This window comes from Notechis scutatus, chromosome 2 (assembly GCF_049901735.1).
Source record: "Notechis scutatus isolate UNSWTSFEM ecotype Mainland chromosome 2, rNotScu1.2, whole genome shotgun sequence".
In the NCBI taxonomy this organism is placed as follows: Eukaryota; Metazoa; Chordata; class Lepidosauria; order Squamata; family Elapidae; genus Notechis; species Notechis scutatus.
In genome coordinates this window covers 150234245-150253219 of record NC_142010.1, presented here as the reverse complement: position 1 = coordinate 150253219, position 18975 = coordinate 150234245, and the positions used below count along the sequence as shown (strand labels likewise).

At 38.4% G+C, this 18975-nt stretch overlaps 1 protein-coding gene and 1 long non-coding RNA gene across 7 annotated transcripts; one reads left to right on the top strand and one right to left on the bottom strand.

Moving 5' to 3' along the window:
- Positions 1-97: 97 nt before the first annotated feature.
- Positions 98-13654, bottom strand: LOC113417790 (cold-inducible RNA-binding protein-like). Of its 6 annotated transcripts, none has more exons than XR_015747845.1 (8): positions 13587-13654; positions 11183-11297; positions 10224-10330; positions 9107-9200; positions 8932-9010; positions 7199-7262; positions 2843-2916; positions 98-998 (listed from the first exon to the last, which is right to left on the bottom strand). XR_015747845.1 is itself a non-coding variant. In XM_087956701.1 (7 exons), exons 2-6 carry the CDS (start codon positions 11283-11285, stop codon positions 7199-7201), a joined length of 447 nt encoding a protein of 148 aa, XP_087812827.1. In that variant the 5' UTR covers positions 11286-11297; positions 13587-13654; the 3' UTR covers positions 98-998. The 6 variants fall into 6 exon arrangements, 4 of the variants coding, with proteins under 4 accessions (XP_087812827.1, XP_087812826.1, XP_026532140.1 ...); XR_015747846.1 differs by lacking the exon at positions 13587-13654 and adding an exon at positions 13319-13434; XM_087956701.1 differs by lacking the exon at positions 2843-2916.
- Positions 13655-13798: 144 nt separating this feature from the next.
- On the top strand, positions 13799-17095 carry LOC148132328 (uncharacterized). Its single transcript, XR_015747847.1, has 3 exons — positions 13799-13860; positions 14689-14784; positions 15675-17095. It is a non-coding gene; the product is annotated as an uncharacterized LOC148132328 (long non-coding RNA).
- The last annotated feature ends 1880 nt before the right edge of the window (positions 17096-18975 follow it).

Sequence of the window (18975 nt, the reverse complement as noted above, 5' to 3'; positions counted from 1 at the left end):
GAAATGGGACTAAATTTTTATTTAAAATATCTCTGAAGTTGAAATGCCACATTATTGTCTGAACAATAGGAAATGATTCAAAATGAAAGACGCTGAATGACTTCTAGAATAAATTTATTTTAAAATATATATCCTTGCAACACTTTTATGATCTGGTCCAAATGCTCAAAATTTATTTTGAGGGCACTAAAAAATCCACACACACACACACACACATTCTGCTTCCCATCTCAGAAGTTTAAAACGAAGCCACCTTTCTTAATACAATGCTCAATCTTGCTTTGCCACTATTTATGTGATAAAAAACCAAATTTTGATATAAAACGAAGTATTTTCTTGCCTGAGAAACACTGAGCCCAACTATTACTATACATTAGTAATATTATGCCAGTCTTTGTCCTAGAATTCATAGAATAGTCATGCTGAAAGGGACTACTTAGGCTTTTAAATACAACCTTTCAGACTGAGAATACATTAAAGCATGCCAGAAAGGAGTCTCATTACTGCTTGCCAGGATCCAGTGAAGAGGAATCATTACCTGGATTCATTAAATTGTTCCTATCCCTCTCTTTTCCCACCCTGCTCATCAGCCCCCAACATTCAATTGTAATCTGTATTCTATGATTTAGGACCATTATTCTATTTCATGGTACTCTGGCCAATTGAATGCAGCTCTTGGTCTTCTGCCTTGTAATTTGGACACTATGAGGATATAATCCTTAAAAGGTTCTTGTGACAGTAGCTCCTCTTGGGATCTTCCACTGTAGATGACCAGGCTGAGCTCGAGGGGCCAAACATGCCATCAGTCTCGAGTCCCTTCACGCCCACAAGATTTAAGTCCAGCCCACCTTGAATTCCGTTGACTCTTATCTACTGCCAATTCGCTTTGACTGTTAATTCAGAGCTCTTGTAAAGAGCTTTAGCATGCAATAAGCCTACATATTCTTTTGAACTGCCCGGAATCCTGATTTCCCGCACTTGACACCTGCTGGCTCATTCTGAAAGACAAAGAAAGGAAGTATAATACTTTTGTCTTGAAGCTTTCACCGACCTTTGGAAGAGAGGAAAACATAATTACACCAAACTGGTCTCCTACAGTAGATTTCAAAGCTACAAAAGAAGACTTTAGGCAGACTTTTTGTTCCTCAGAAGCTAAGCTTCCTTTTCCTGACTTACTTACTGACATGTAAGTACAATTGTATTTTGTCCTGTTTCAATTGAATAAATGTGCATCATAAAATAATTCTCTACATGATGGGAAAAAATTACAATCAACACCCAGAATTAACTTACAGTTGTGATTAAAAATACTTTGCATCTAACCTAAGACAGCTTCCCACAACTGAAAAAATGTACATTACCTTAGTTGGATAGTTGATAATTAAAACCAGAAGGCAATAGAGGGAATATAACCTGTATCATTCATGCTTCCACACACACTGAAAAAAATCCCCGTATCATACAATTTTCCTGAATAATATTAAATATTTTAAAGAATTCTTACTTTGTCGTTTATCCAAAACTTGTGAAGTAAATGAGGAATTTTTTTAAAAAAAATAAAAGTTCTTGGCATTAAGACCAAAAGAACTCTCTCTTTTGTTTTGTGGTCATTTGGTTGTAAACAGTATGATGGCATCTGGTAAAGAAATCTATAAAATCAGGGTAAAACATTTTTGGAAGGCATTGCAGAAAAAGATGCAATGGAATGTAAGCCAGGAATTTTTGTTATTGTTGCTGTGGATTGTCCTGAAAAGTGTCTTTTGAGGACTACAAGTGGCATGGTATTACCCCCAAGGGGTGCGGGTGCAGGCTTTTTTTTTTTTGCTTCTTTTGTGGATTTTTAAAATAAAGGTATAGCTCTTAACCTAGGACTACTTTTTTAATGACTGTTCAAAGGTAAGATGGCAGTCAAAAAAGTGACTTGTGACCAATACTCACACAACCATCACATCCTGTTACATGATCAAAATTTGGGCACTTGGTGTGTATTATATAGGGTTGCAGAGTTCTACGGTCACAATTGCAGTTTACTGCCTTTCCAGGGAGCTTCCGATAAGTCAATGGGGAAACCAAATTCACTGAATGACATGTGATTCACTGAATGATCATGGCAAAGGTATAAATTTGCACTTAACACTTAATAATGGCATCACTCAGCAACAGCAGCTCTGGTCCCAATTATGGTTGTAAGCTGAGGGCTACCTGCAATATTAAGCTATTGCTTGCATGAATTTATACAGTGTCTTGAGTAGTGCTGGGGGGTACAAGCCAAGTACAACCTACTCACTGTTTAAGCCACAGGACACAAAATATGGCATAAAAGCAGCAGCATGGGAAAGCTATTATCAGTTTGTTCTACAGGTCATTCCAACAAGTGATATTTGTAAGGGATGGAACTAAAGGATAACTCTTATTAAGAGGATGAATTGGGAACAATTGAGAGCTGTGGCATTTATCATTTCATTGCTCAAAAATGGGAAATACTTTTTATAACCCTCACATTTGTTTTGATGAACTCTACAAATAGCAAAATAGATTTTTGAAGCAAAACTCTTTAAAGCCACTTCAAGTATTTTAATAAAGATGAGATGCCCAATTTTTTAAAAATTATATTCCAAGTTTCATGAGCTTTGTCTTAGGTTGCCATTTGGTTGTTTGACTAACTATATTAGATCAACATAACCAAAGACCCATAGCCTGCCTTGGTTAAGGGCTTTGTGTGGCAATGTATGGAATTAGTCCTCTCCCCCAAACCTGTTAAACTGGCTGACTTGACCACCTAATATTCAAGTCTGCAAATGACCACATCAACATACGCACAAGACATAAACTCAAGAGGTACCCAAAGAGAAAGTCTGTTTTCAACTCCAGCCTTGAGGTAAACTTTCTTCCAGGATCCAGAGGTGCCCCCTCCACCTGCCAAATAAAGCCAGGTTACAATTCTAATTCAGTATTCATTGGGTGATAGTATTTTGATAAGGGAGCCTTCCAGGTGAATTCTCATTATCCTGGGGATAATTTATATTAAACATTACACTATGTTCGCCCAGGTTCCAAGGACAGGATCATTATCAAATTTATTTGCTGCCCAGCTCACAGTCCAAGGCAACTCTACGCGCTCAAGACAAAAATCAAAAAGATCAGCAAGTTCACTTTAGAACTAGACAGCTCTCGACTTACAACCACTCACTTAGTGACCATTCAAAATTAAAATGGCACTGAAAATGTGACTGGAGACAACTCCTCGCACTTACAACCAAGGCAGTATCCCATCACGATGAAAATTCTGGTGCTTGGCAACTAGCATTTATGATGGTAGCGTCTGAGGGTTACGGGATTGCCATTTGCAACCTTCCCAACTAGCTTCTGATAAGCTGTCAGGGGAGTAGCCAGATTTAACAACCAAAAAATTCACTTAAAACTACAATCATTTAACCCTGGCAAAAAAGGTGGTAGTATTGGGTGCAACTCATTTAACAGCCATCTTGCTTAGTGATGGAAATTCTGCTCCTAAGTCAAGGACTTCCTGCAAGAAGTTGTCTCTACATTGGGTCTTAATATAGAACATGGAAGATTCAGCTGTAGCCACTTCCACCTCAACATAACAATCTTAGAATGTTATGGACCCATGCACAATTTACTATAACTGAAGCTTAAAATTATTTGAAACCCGGAAGTTTCCCTTCTGGATGGGCATATTAAATTCTTGTAACAAGTCCCACCAACTACTTTCACCAGGTATAATGGAGTTAGGAGTTAAGACATGTTATCAATATACACATGCTATCACTCTTCAGATATCTGACTTTATTCATGCTGTCATGTTGGCCCATGGGATGGGGGTTATTATACTAAAATACTTCAATATTTATAATTGGTATAAAGTCTTCCAGTTTCATTATGTGCATCGTTTCAGTATTTGCATTATTTTAACATTTTCTGTAACATACCTGCACCAAATTTATTTTGTGGCATAAATTGATACCACAAAATCAGCAATGGATCAACATGTAGTTGTTTTTCAAGTTAAGATTTGGGACTCAAAAAACAAGAGACCTGGTCAGAAGCCCACTTTTGTCACAAAATGGTGTTTTTATAAACACAACAAAAGTAAATTAACTTAGCTATCCCCCCCCACCCCCCAGTTCATATAGACATAACTTTTTTTTACAAGAATCTGCAGAAACAGCTGGATGTCAGTGCTATGAACTATACAGAGGAAATGTGCATTATTTTTTCCTTTTAATATTGTATAATTACATTACTGATTGAAGGACAATGATTTCTGCAAGGAACCTGCTTTAATAGTCCCTTGCTCTAATATTTTAGCAAGAAACATATATATTCAAGGATATTTTAACAGTGTATTTAGAAAAATTATTCTAGTGCCTCTGAAATGAAACCTCATTTTAGATTATGCAGACCTAATGAGTTTGGTGTTTCTTTAGTGATTATGCATACAGCCCCTCTGTGTATGCACTGTGATTGTTACAAAATATCTTAGGAACTAAAACTTCTGAGAGACTCAACAGGCAAGATGAATAGTGACCGACAATCATCCTTTATGACAACTTACATACTTTTAACCGAGGTCCCCAAACTTGGCAACTTTAAGACTTGTGTATTTCAACTCCCAGAATTCTCCAGCACAGCTCGTTGGAGAATTCTGGGAATTGAAGTCCACATGTCTTAAAGTTGCCAAGTTTGGAAACCTCTGCTTTTAACTAATGCATAAAAAACTGAGGCAGCAACAAATGATAGTGCCTGGGAAAATGGAACCAGAAGGTAATTATTTCATCTTATTTAAATTGAATCTCACATTTCTGATATCCTTTAAAATGTATTTATTTGCTGTATCTAATGCATAACTTGGCAGGGAATCCTTAAACAAAAGGCCACAATGGTGTTTTCTATGCAAATTTTAACAGCACTTTACCATAAAACGTTCAATACCAAAAAAAAAAAGTTAAACATCTATGTGAGAAATTAGCCATTTCAAGCATCTGGGATGCAGTATAAACTTCAAAATATCTGTTTCATAAAGACTTTCATAAAATTTTACACCTGAAATGTTTCAAAACCCAAGTATTTGCACACTTCTATAAGGTACCGTATATGCCGGCGTATAAGACGACCCGGCGTATAAGACGACCCCCCAACATTTCCACTCAAAATATAGTTTGTTATATACTTGCCCCCTCTTCCGCACGCCTTCCACTTTTGCACTTTTTTTTTTTTTTTTGAGGCACTTTTGTCTACCGTGGAAGCGAATCCCGTGAAGCCGAAAGGAGCAGCCAGCCTTCTCCCAGCTCCCAAGGAAGCAGGCTCGCACCGCCCGGGCTCCACTGAGGTATCCGGCTGGGGCTGTCAGGAGTTGTTACCGCTGGCGCGGCTCCGGTCCCGTGTTGCCTCGGGAAGGGAAGGCAAAAAGGAAGAGCCGCGGCTTTTGCCTTTCCCTTCCCGAGGCAACGCGGGACCGGAGCCGCGCCAGCGGTAACAACTCCTGACAGCCCCAGCTGGATACCTCAGCGGAGCTCGGGCGGTGCGAGCCTCGTTTCCTTGGGAGCTGGGAGAAGGCTGGCTGCTCCTTTCGGCTTCACGGGATTCGTTTCCACGGTGCAAAAGTGCCTCAGCCGCGGGCAGCCGCAGTGCTTCCCAATTACTATTTGCCGGCGTATAAGACGACCCGGCATATAAGACGACCCCCCCAATTGGAGGCATCTTTTTCAGGGCAAAAAAGTCGTCTTATACGGCGGCAAATACGGTAACACAGAAACAACCCTTCTAGTTCTAAAAGCTTGATTTTTTCAAGCTTTTACTGCAACATCTATATGAAATTATTTTATAAAAAATTATGCTTGTAGCCAGCCCACTTGTGTGATTGAGTCCTCTATCAAGATTTCTGTTTATCCAAGTACCCATGTAGTTACTGCAGCCTTAACTTGACTGCAAAGAGTTGAAGTGTTACAATGTCAAGAACAGAATTCATTTTCAGAAGGGCATTTAATAGGCTTCGTGAAGCCAAAGAACTGAATACAGGAATACCTTAACCACTTTTAGTACAATATTGAATTACATGTGAGTCTTCCAGTTTAAAAGAAAAATATAAACAAACAGTTTTTCAAGAACTTGCAGGTTCTGCAAGCTTCAGGTTCTAGGTACATCATACAGTATAAATTTGTTTCCGAAGATCAACACGAGTCTCCCTTAATAATCAAGGGGGGGCTGCCTTCCACCATGCCCCTTCCTCACTACATCATAGTACTTTTACAAAACTACAAGGTATTAATGCATTTATAAAAACAAGGAGGATCTTCACACCTTGCTCAGGCTCTGGGGAATTATAGGTGATATATAGGTCAGACCCACCCCACCTTGGCTTGTTGAAAGAAATCAAGGGGAAAAAAACAATAAATGTATTATTCAAAATGCTTAAACACACCTGTAAAAAATAAAAAAAGGAAAAAAAAGCAAATTAAAAAAAATCCTCCAAAAGATCTAATAGGCCATCCTGTAGCAGAAGCTGTTGGGCTGCTTGTGATAAGACTACAAAAAAGGGAAGATACAGGAAGAGAACTAAACAAGATTCAGCGAAGCTCCAAAAATCTTTATAAATACAGCCATTGGAAGGACGATCTTGAGTCAGGAAGGATTTATGCTCGGTGCAAGCTGAGAACGAGAAGTAGGTACAAATTGTAAAGTACACTGAAGAAACCGGTACATTTTACTAAACTAGTCTCCCTCCTCCCAACCCAGGCCAAATTGTTTACAGCCTTGGGTGATGGTGCTGTCAACTAACCTGAGAAGGAGCATGAGGAAGGGCACGGGGAGGGGAGTAAAGCTAAGTTTCCTTTGTTAAGGGCCAGGTTTGCAAACTTTTTTTTTGTTCTTTCAAAAATTCATGCTCTAAGAGGTACGTGATGGTTTATTTATCAAAATGTATAGTCCAGAGGATGTTTCTGTGCGCAAAGAAGGCAGTCAGAATTTTTATAGACTTGCTCAATAGTTCCTTTATGAATCAATTTGTTAAGATGTTAAACTGTCCCATTATTTTTCTTCAGCAAGACAGTTCATTTAGGCTATATTCTGTTGGCAAAGTAATATGTATTTAGAAGGCTAATTACTATGTTTTACTACCTACTACATAACAGGAACAGACTTCTTAAACCCACTTGAACATACTAAAAAACATACTCACCTAATTATCATAATTGTCTCTGTAAGAGCTTCCAGAGTAACGGTCCCCATAGCCTCCCTGATTTCTGGAAGAAAAGCACAAGACTGATTTAGTCCAGTACTAGATTAGTTAAATTGTGCAAATACTAATACTGAGAGCAAAACTTATTATGTGCATGTAAAAAATTGCTTTATCCTCTTTGCGCAAATGATAGTTGCGTGATTTGGATATATTTTATCATCTAATACCAATTATATGGATAGGCCAATTACTTTGATGCACCTATTAATTATGTACTTATCAGATTATTTTTTTCATTTGTTGTAGTACTAAGTGGAGGAGCTGATGTAAAGCATGAATGTGATCTGGAATAAAGACAGGCAGACAATTAACACCTGCCCAGAAACACCTAAAGCAGCTGCACTTTTTCCGAGGGTTATTTGGTTACTATCATGCCATCCCACCAAGCTATGTTTGATTGAAGCAGAGATGTTGCAAGGGCATACCAAGGCATGGCAACCATTGTCTACCCGATGCATTCAGGATCAGTTATAACTTTTGCATGGTATTCAAGGGGAGCCACGCATGTAGCACATTGCAGTAAAAAAGCCATGAAGTGACCAGGCCATGAGTGATTGACTGAAGGGCACAACTGGCATACCAGATCAAGCTATGCAAAACCCTTCCTGGCCACTGCTACAACTTGCCCATGAAGGAGTTAAAGTCCAAGAAGACTTCCAAATTATGTACCACAATTGAATGGGGAAGTGCTATCTCGTCCAAGGTAAAAGATGTGGTATTTTCAGATCCAACAATCCAAACATCTGCAGCGACTTGGTCTTGCTAGGATTATTTAATATATTAATATAACTTTACCAACACCTACTAAATGTTTACATCCATTTAGGGCTAAAAGAAGAATTTTTAGTAACCTCCCCCCCTTCTACTGAACCCAGCTATAGTACAGGACAAATCCAGCATATTATAATTTTGTACCTATCTATTCCAAGTGATTTAAAATGGCATATTATTTTCATTTCTTTAAGACAATTATTCACAGCAGGGGAGCGCACAGCACTAACAGTTCTCACATTAAATTCAAAATAAAATTAACCCCCAAATCCTTTCTATGGAAAAAGAATAGCAATCCATCTGAGGATATTTTGTGCTGAAATTAATCTGAAGCAAAGCTAAGTATCAGGAGTGACAATAAGATAGTTTCTAACAAAGGCTTTGATGTATTATTTCTAAAACCACAGCTCATTTAAAAAAAAAGTCATTGCCATTGCTAGGAATGAAATAGAAAGTGGGACCTTGAACCATTTTACAGGGCAAGTAGGGGGACTAGTCTGCAATGCTCCCTCTTTCTCCTCAGCAGCTCCCAGCATGGCATTTTTCTCCCCCGGTTGTCAAAGGATTTTGGACAACCATGTGCCCGTTCTTTAATGTGCAGGAATACACTCTAGAATGAAACAGGTTTCCACCATGCAATACCCTGCTGGCCTGCCCACGCTCAATTCCAATGCTCCCCTTATCGACTGCTGATGTCCTTGGCTTTTCATAATTTTTTCACTGACATCCAAACTACTTCTGCCTGGAATAATCATATTTCAATCTGCATCCGGCCCAGAACATTCCTACTTTGTTGTTTATTGAACCAATATGTATGTATGTTTCAGTTGAGGCATGGAATATTTTGCGCATTTTCTATACCCAATATGCAAGGATCACAATTTACTTCTAAAAAAGCTTACCTGCTGCCATAATAGTCTCTGGATCCACCATATCCACCGCTTCTGTTATCGTAACGGCCACCTCCATATCCACCGCCTCCTATTGCAAAGATAAAAGTATCTGTTAAATCTAATCATTTCAATGAAGTGGAGATTTATGATAAAAGGGCAAGTATAATATTGTAGGAAAGCTCACCTCTAGAAAATCCACGTCCACGCCCTCTGCCTCCAGAAGAGCCACGGGAGGATTTTCCAGCCTGGTCAACTCTGATCTGACGTCCATCAACAGACTTATAAGAAAGAATCAAATAAGATTTTTATTTGATACAATTGTATCTACTACCAAAAGGAAGCTTTCTGGGGTGATAATTATATGGGCATAGTTAGGTCAAATACTACATTTGATTATAGTATGCATGTTCCTTTTCTTGCCACAAGCCCAATTTGATAGCAATTTTTGGAGGGGCTCTAAGGGTTGTTCAGTTGCAGACTGCATTTCTCCATTTTACAGCTTGAGAACAACAACAAACTCTCTAATGTATAATACATAATGCCCAAGAGAACAAATACAACCAAGTAAATTATATTCTAACTTTCTGCAGCCTATCTATACTTGCTTCCAGAAACAATTTGCCTTCTCTAAGCCAAGCAGGTAAATATCCACTCAGGCCACTCCTCAAAAATATTTAAATATCAATAATGCAATAATTATCTGCAAAAAATGTCTTAATAGGGCCAGGATTTGTTTATTGTAACTTTCAGCTGTGCACATTAGGTTAAGGGGAATTACAATAATTCCAATGAACTATTTTATGGAGCTCGTATTTGCCATGTTATTCACCCGTTACCTGACATTAATTTTGAGTTGTTTTATGAGTTTTTGCAAGTCTGGTAACAATATTGTGCAAATTAAAACATAGTCTATTTTCAACCTTAAGTTAACAAGATTCTGTTTTTTTTAAAAAAACTTAAAATGTATGCAGTCGCTACAAAGTTAAAGCACTTTCTTAATTCCTTCTTACTACTATTTAGAGTTTAGAAGACATTTTTCTATGAGGCACTGCTTTAACGAAAAAGATTAAAATGGTTGGATTAGATGACTTCTGAAGTACTTTTGAACTCCAGATTCTAGAAGTTTAATACAGTGGTGTCTACTATAAATACAGATAGTTGTGTAAGTGGACATAGATACAGGATTAGAGGGAACATAATGTGATATTATAATTAAAAATCTATATTACAGGACAAGTATGCTGGGAAATAGCAAAGCACGAAACCTCATTATAAGCATAGTCATCAACTAAAGTTCTTACCTCTCCATTCATGGCTCGCATGGCATCCTTGGCATCTTCAGGACGGCAATAGGTAATAAAACCAAATCCCCGGGATCGCTGGGTCTCTCTGTCTTTCACCACAACCACTTGAGATTATAAAAAGAAGCATGCTCACTTAGATCACAGATGTTCATATCTACATAAACATTTTCAACACCTCCCTGTTATCAACCCATATTAACTGTCAGGCAAAGAAACCAGGAACAGTAGAATTTAATGTGCCAGAGGTTTATTTCATGCAACTTATACAAAATAATCTAACAGTAAAACCAAACTGGTATTAGATAAGGATCAACAGAATTCAGAGGGTTGCACTTAGGTCTTATGTGGGAATGTAACAACTCCAAACAGATGATCCTCCCCTCAGGCTCTGCCCAGTTATTGCCTACATTAACTATGTTCAGTTGATTACCATAAAAGTAAAATTTATTAACAGTATCTTAGTCCTTACATATTAACCAGCTTACCAAACACTCATCAGAGGAAGTCTTCCATAATATGAAATAAATCTTACAATTATGTGTATGCTTTTATATGATTTTAAATTAAGATGCCAAATGAAAGTAATAAAAAGGCAAATTATTTGCTTAGGCTTGAGGCAAAATTACCTCAAAAGTAAAACTATGTCAAGACTTAAATTAAGGTTTACATAATAATTGAAAAAAATCTTATCAGTAGGAATTGACAGTGATGGTTGATTTTTATGATTTTAGAGTTAACTGTTGAATGGCATGCTACATCTTCTTTTAGCCAATAGCAGTCATGTTAAAACAAACCAAGATGTTTGTCATTTATAACAAAAAAGTTTTGTCCACCTGAACAGCTATTTTATGCACTGCATCACAGTACATGTTACTGATATTACATCTTAGTATAAAAGCAGTATAAAGGAAATGAATGTGATTTTGTGCAATCTAATATCTGAAACATTTTCTCACCTTCTGCAATGTCACCATAGGGCGAGAACAATTGCTCCAAATTTTGTTCATTGGTGTCAAAACTGAGTCCTCCAATAAAGAGCTTTCCTTCATCTGATGCCATTTTCTAAGCGATCTGTAAACAAAAGGCTCTTTAATTCTGAGAAAATGCAAGGATATACACATAAGGGCAAAACCCACACTGGTTAAAATAGTTTTAAGTTGCTTCAACTACTACAACTTTTAAGTAGCTCATAGCAATAACAAATTCAGTAAACATGCATACACTGATACAAGCTTTTAACAGATTGCTCAGAAGCATATTCCATTGTTTAGAATTATTTTTAAAAAATCAGATTTAAAGGGTTAGAAAAAGATTTCAAAATAAATTTTCCAAACATCTGACTAGGTATTTGTAATCTGAACATGAAACTATAAATGCTTTTTTTCTTTAATTGGGGTAATTTCCAACTTGAAATTTTGACAAGGATGGAACTTTTTTAATTTGAATTGTTTTGTGTAGTTTTTTTTTTTTTACCCTGACAGTTTATATTTCTAAGTAACCTATTACAATTAACAGATTGTGTAGTAACATTACTGACATTTCTCTACATTGGTGTTTGTCAATTTCAGCAACTTCAGGATATACATACATGCTGGTTAGGAAATTGAGAGTTGAAATCCAGAGAGCTTAATATTGGTGAAGTTGAGAAACACTGTCCTAGACCTTACTATCTATAGCAGAAATATATAGGGGTTGTTTTTGGAGATAAGCAGTACTTGGTACTTTAAAAAATCTAAATATATGCAAAATATTTACAAAAACACATATTTTGTGGATTTCAAGGTAAGCAAGGAGCATCTATTATTCTTTCAGGGCAAGAATTAAACCTAGATCTCCTTATTGTGGAAAAGACCATATTAATTGGTATTTACTAGACAGTGTCAATTTTTATGTTACATTCCTTTTATTTAGAAACAAATGGATACAGGAGGCTGAGAGAGGTGACATATGTCCAAATGAAGCAAAGGTAATCAGAGTAATGAATCAACCACAACAGTGCAGTTAGCTACTATACATTAATCAAGAATTCTTTGATTTCATCACAAAAGCATAAAGATTCCTATTTCTCCATATCAAAAGCACCATCTGATAATCCATGTAGACCTGTAAAAGTTGCTGAAAAAGTCTGTTATGTCTTTTCCAATGCCAGTTTTTGAAGACAGGGATAATTTGTTCACCAACTACTTTATTTTATTTTTCATTTATAAAATGTGTACACCTCTTTTGCTAATGTATGCCATCATCTTTTTCATCTCTGGAAAATTGAAGGTCTGTGCTTCCTCGTGAGGAAACCATCTTTTAGGCCAACTACAATATTTCTTCCTGTAAACTGGGATTTAAGGTACCATTATCAAACCTGTCTCTTTCAAAAGCACCACTTGCTTATTTAAATACAGCCTTCATGGTATTGTTACATTCGTAAGGTTGTGAAGTATATATTTCCTGTTGAAAAAGAACTTAAAATATTTATATGAGCACTTGTATCTGGAGGTTCCTATCTAAATACAATACACCCAGGATTTGGTTAAAACCTTAATGATCCCCAACAGGCACCGTTTATTTATGTAATTTATATTGCCGCCTATTCGCACATGGCGACTCAAGGTGGCTTACAGAATATAAAACCTCATATAGAAACAATAAAACTAATAAGTGTCATATAATAAATTAATATAAAAAATCTATTTAGGATTATTAAAAAAATTATGAGAATCTGATGCTGCTTTTGTCAGATAAGGATGACAAAAGTAACTGTAAACCAGCCTGCCTCACTGCATGGTTTCCTATAAGAAATGAAATCTGTATTTAACCTTCTTGCATTAACAGGGTAAGGGAATAAAGTACCGCTACGGTTAAGGGACCTTAGCGGCATTTTCCCTCCCAACGAATTTCCCCCCCTCCCGGTAAAATGGCCACGAGCACGTGGTCCGCACAGAATGCGGGAAGGCAAGTGGAGCGCGGCTCACGTTCCAGAGAAAAAACCCAACTAAGCATGCGCCGAATCCACTCCCTCGCCGCCCTACTTCGGGGTGAACAGGCTTCTTCCTTCGCACCCCGTTCTCACCGCAGGTTACCAAGCTTATGAAACTTACCCCGTTGCTCACAGCGGCGCCTGCTTCCTCACCGTCCGTTAGGCGCAAGACAGTGAAAAATGAGTTTCAAAACTGGCGCATGCGCACAAGGGCACAGTAGTTCTTTCTGGGCAACCGCCATTTTGTGAAGCGTCTCTCCTTTCTTTCCCTGCACCTTTCCCTCCGTTCCTTCAAGAAAGCCTTTTGTCTCCGGTTTCTTCGCTGAGCCTCACCCCGGCACCCCCTCCTCCCACAAGAGCCCGAGCGCGCTCCGATCAAAAGCACTCACCAAAATAGGCCTCGAAGCAAGAGCCACGCAAAAGACCCGTCAGCTACCGAAGCAAGAGGTATCGCGATGGCGGCGAGGGGAACACGAGTGTTAAAGCGAGGCTGGTTACACACGATTCTGCGCCGCTCCCGAGCAGCCATTGGTTGGAGTCGCCAGTGGGCGAGGCTTAGCCGAAATAGCGGAGACGCCCATCCGCTCCAGAAAAAAAAACATCTTTTCCTGCGGCGTCTCACTGCAGCCCTATCAGCGTTTCCTTGCTAGGAATTACATTTGTGTAAGGCGAACGATCCTTATTAAGGGAGCACGGCCGCGTACGTGTCGCAGCTGCCATAGCAGGCCTCCGATTCGTCGGTTTTTTTTTTTTTCATTTTCCAAGAGAGTAATAAAACTGGGAGAGGGAGCCCAAATATGTATAACGCCTTATCTCCAATTTAGGGGAAGTAATAATAATAAAAGGAATGTTTCGTTGAAGGGAAGTCAGTAAACCTCTAATGGAGAAAGTAAACCGCTGATCAAATGTTGAAGGATATCCTGATTATAGATACTGAATAATTTTCGTGAAGATGCAGAGAAAAACCAGCAATTGGCTTAAAAAAAACCTCTAAAAATCAAAAGATTGCCAACAACGGTGCATGGAAACTAAAGATAATTGGCTTATACCCTTACATCACAATGAAAATCTGAGATACATATTTTGAGATACATACTTCGAATCCAAAGTATACTCGCAGACACTTTGGATCCTGGTTTGGATGACAATTTCACATTTTTCATCATTGCAGTTTATGCCAGACTGCTGTACTCTGTAATTCATTTCATCATGGTCCACAATAAGGAATCCTGTTACACCAACAAAATGGAAGCAAGGGATGTTCTGTTTGTCAGATTAAGTCATATTTGAAGCATCCAAAAATTTCAAATGTTTGTGCAATTGCATATTAAGTTCTGTCACCTTTCAATGTTATCATGCCTGATTCCAGAATAGTAGAGCTAGTATAAAATGTTGATTGTGTGGCATCAAGCAACATCACCTTTTTCCGTGCTTTCACAATTAAATTCATTTGCAGAATTTGGAACTTTCATTTTTTTTTCTTTCCATCAGATCAGTAGACTATGATATTCCTTCACTGGAGATTGCATATTGAAGTATTATGGGAAACAATGCAGTTGACTCATGTAAATGGATATAAGAATACTGGTATGTTCACATTTTACTGCACTGAGGTGGAACAGGAAGATGGGGTAAAAATTTCCCTCAAATCAAGATGTAACTAGTTGCCACATATTTAAAGTATTTAAATTTTAAAAATCTGTTTTGGCAGAAGAATATAAGTATTATATTAAAAAACACTGAAATAACTTAAGAGGTTTCTGATTTGATGTTCTATTAGTCCAATTCAAGAGAGCCAGTTTGGTATATTGGTTATGGTACTGGCCTAGAAACCAAGGAGACTGAATGGACACGAAGTTCTAGGCCTCCCATAGATATGAAAGGAGTCTTTGGGCCAGTCACGCTCAGCTCACCTTACAAGGTTGTTGCAGAGAAAATAATAGACAATGGTATAGTACAGGTAGTCCTCAAATTACACAATTTGTTTAGTGACTGTTCGAAGTTACAATAGTACTGAAAAAAGTGACTCATGACCCATTTTCACACTTACGGTTGTTGCAGCATCCCCATGGTCATGTGATCAAAACTTGGGCAGTTGACAACTAGCATCTATTTTTGAAAGTTGCACTGTCCTGGGATCAGGTGATTATCATTTATAGCCTTCCCAGCTGGCTTCCAACAAGCGAAGTCAATGTGGGGAGCCAGATTCACTTAACCACGATTCACTTAACAACTGCAGTGATTCACTTAGTAACTGTGGCAAAAAGTTGTAAAATGGGGCACAACTCACTTAACAACTGTCCTGCTTAGCACTAGAAATGTTGGGCTCCACTGTGGTCGCATGTCAAGGACTACCTGTATTAGATATGTTTGCCATCCTGAAATATATAAGAAAGGCAGAATAAAAATCTAATAATTATCCATTGATATGTTTAAACCAATCATCAAATTAAACAGCATTTTATAAATATTTACAGAACATATTCAACACACCACTTATAAAAGAATATAAAAGAAAGCCATTCTATAAGCCAGGATGGTCGACACTCTTTCGCTCACAGGATCTGCAGCATGCCCATTTTGCTATGTTGGGTTGGACAGATAGAGACTGAAAAAAGATGATCCCTTGGTAACTCCCTTGGTACAATCACCAAACCGGTTGTCATACCGGCAGCATCCTACCCCTGGATATGAACATCGGGTGATGTGTATTTGTGTAATGAAAGTGGATGTGGCCTAAGGAGATCAACATCCTATATCAAGGTGTGCATAATTATTAGGCAGCTTCTTTTCCTCAGGCAAAATGGGCCAAAAAAGAGATTTAACTGGCTCTGGAAAGTGAAAAATTGTAAAAAGTCTTTCAGAGGGATCCAGCACTCCTGAAATTGCTAAGATACCTGGGCGCGAACACAGAACCATGAAACGCTTTGTTGCAAATAGTCAACAGGATCGCAAGAAACATGTTGAGAAAAAAAGACGCATGTTAACTACCAAAGATTTAAGAAGAATCAAACGTGAAGCTACCAGGAACCCATTATCCTCCAGTGCTGTCATATTCCAGAACTGCAACTTACCTGGAGTGCCCAGAAGTACAAGGTGTCCAGACATGACCAAGGAAAGGAAGGCTGAAACCCAACCACCAGTGAACAAGACACGTAAGTTGAAATGGCAAGACTGGGCCAAAGAAATAGCTGAAGACAGACTTTTCAAAGGTTTTATGGACTGATGAGATGAGAGTGATTCTTAATAGAGCAGATGGATGGGCCCGTTGCTGGATCAGTAGCGGGCACAGAGCTCCACTTTAACTCAGACACCAGTAAGGTGGAGGGGTACTGGTATGGGCTGGTATTATTAAAGATAAGCTAGTTGGACCTTTTGGGGTTGAAGATGGACTCAAAATTAACTCCCAACCCTACTGTCAGTTTTTAGAAGACACTTTCTTCAAGCAGTGGTACAAGAAAAAGTCTGCATCTTTCAAGACCATGATTTTTATACAGGACAATGCTTCATCACATTTATCAAAGTACTTCACTGCATGGCTAGCCAGGGAAAGGCCTTAAAGATGAAATAATGACATGGTCCCCTTCCTCACCTGACCTAAACCTTATTGAAAACTTGTGAGTCCTTCTTAAATGGGAGATTTATGTTGAAGGAAAATAGTACACCACTCTGAACAGTGTGTAGGAGGCTGTGATTGCTGCTGCACATAAAGTTGATCGTCAACAGATCAAGAAACTGATAGGCTCCGTGAATGGAAGGCTTATGACTTATTGAAAAGAAGGGTGGCTATATTGGTCACTGATTTTGTTTTGAAATGTCAGAAATGTTTATTGTACATTTCATTTATTATTCTCATTTTAGCAGATGCAAATAAACAAGGGCAGATTTTCGTTTTTTATTTACCGGTAGTTGCGTAATAATTTTGCATACTAATAGTTGCCCAATAATTGTGGGCACATATTTTCCTAAGAAAGCCAAAACCTCGCTTTTACTTTCTTAAATATTCAGGTTTGAGGTTTATTAACATTTTGGATTGACAGCACTGTAGTTGTTCAATAATAAAATTAATCGTGCAAAATACAGCTTGCCTAATAATTCTGAAAACAGTGTAGTGTGTTACAGTAGTCTAAACAAGAGGTTATATGGGCATGAGTTACTGTGAGCAGAGCCTCCTAGTCCAAGAATGGGCTCAACTAGTGCATCACCCAAAAGCGTGCAAAAGCCTTCCTAACCATGGTTGGCACCTGATCTTTGAACAGGAACCACAAATCTAGGATCCCAGATTGTGCCCCCGGGTCAGTCTGAGGTAGCACAACCCCATCCAGAACTAAAGCAAAATGGTTCAGTTGAGATCTGCATATGTGGGACTCATTGGGGTAGACTGCAGGGGTGACACCGAAATATAATTTTGTATCTTAAATTATTGTGTTCTATTCCAATTTCATTTTAGACTGTATTTTATTCCAATTTCATTTTAAATTGTATTTTATTCCAATTTCATTATAAATTGTATTTTATTCCAATTTCATCTTAAATTGCTTTTATCAAATTTTAGTAATAATTTATTTCGGGAATTTTGCACTTTGAAAATGGCCTAAGCGTTAATCAATAAATAATTAGAATTAACTAAAGATGGAAGAATCTTGTTTCCACTGGTTCCAAATACTCAGAGCCACTCCGTCTTGCTTTGGTTGAGATGGAGACCATTAAGCCCCAACCAATGCCAACAGCCTCCAGACACTGAGATTTTCAAAGAGCCTGCGGTAGAGATATAAAGGATATCATCTGCATATTGATATTTCACCGAAGTTCATGGATTATCTCACACAGCATCCTCATGTAAATATTAAAATAGAAGGGAAAAAATAGAACCCTGAGACACGCACAAATTAGGAGATGCAGGCTGCTAGATTTTGTTCCATCAACATTGACTGGAACCTGCTCCGGAGGGAGAACCAGCACCAATTCCTGAAGCTGACTCAGGATACCATGAGGTGAAGAACTCAGGGGTTTAGATAATCTGCCTTATTCAGGTTTCTCTGAAGCTGCCATGTGACCACTCTTTCTACCACCATCCTTAAAAAGATTGGACAAAAACTATCCAGGCTACTTCATGGTCTATTGAGAGGGCACACCACCTTTAAGAGCTTGTGGGACCAGTCCTTATCTAAAAGGTGGTGTTTAACTGTCTAGACCCTCATGCATCCTCTCCTATGCAGCCTTAATTAGCCAGGAGGGGCAGTATCTAACACACAAAAGGCCTAGCAGCTGAGAGGGCCCTATCCACTTCCGCAGGCTCAAACTGTTCCCAGGTCACCTTGCAAAGTATAACACCCACTACTTCCATTGACTCTGCTATAAGACTGGAGTCCAATGTAAGGCAAATTTTGTCTGCCAGATGTCTATGTTCTTGACAGCAAACCCTTTAGATATACTTTTAGTATTGCTCCCTCTGAGGAGGGACTGAATTACCCAACAGCCATTGGGCAACTATCAGTAGATGCAATGAGTGGAGTTATATTTCATCACCCTTACTTCCATGAGGTAGAGCTTAATACGGTAGTAACTTTACTCCATTCTGATTGTCTTTGCTCCTTGTCTCTTGCCAGCAATGCTTTTCCTGTTTAAATTCCTTCAACCCCATCAAATACCTAGGGAGCTTCGAGAACCCTGGGCATAATTGGAGAGGCTGCTCAGGTGCAATTCGATCTAAAGGCTTCAGGTAGCAATTTTTCTAAAATAATCTGGAAGAAACTCAATCAGTCCAGTAGTTGCTTG

Coding starts and splice junctions, on each gene's coding strand:
- LOC113417790 (XM_087956701.1), bottom strand. CDS start 11,285: ATGGCATCAGATGAAGGAAAGCTCTTTATTGGAGGACTCAGTTTTGAC. Junction 9,201..10,223: donor TGCGAGCCATGAATGGAGAG/GTAAGAACTTTA, acceptor CTTTCTTATAAG/TCTGTTGATGGACGTCAGAT. Junction 9,011..9,106: donor TGGACGTGGATTTTCTAGAG/GTGAGCTTTCCT, acceptor TCTTTGCAATAG/GAGGCGGTGGATATGGAGGT.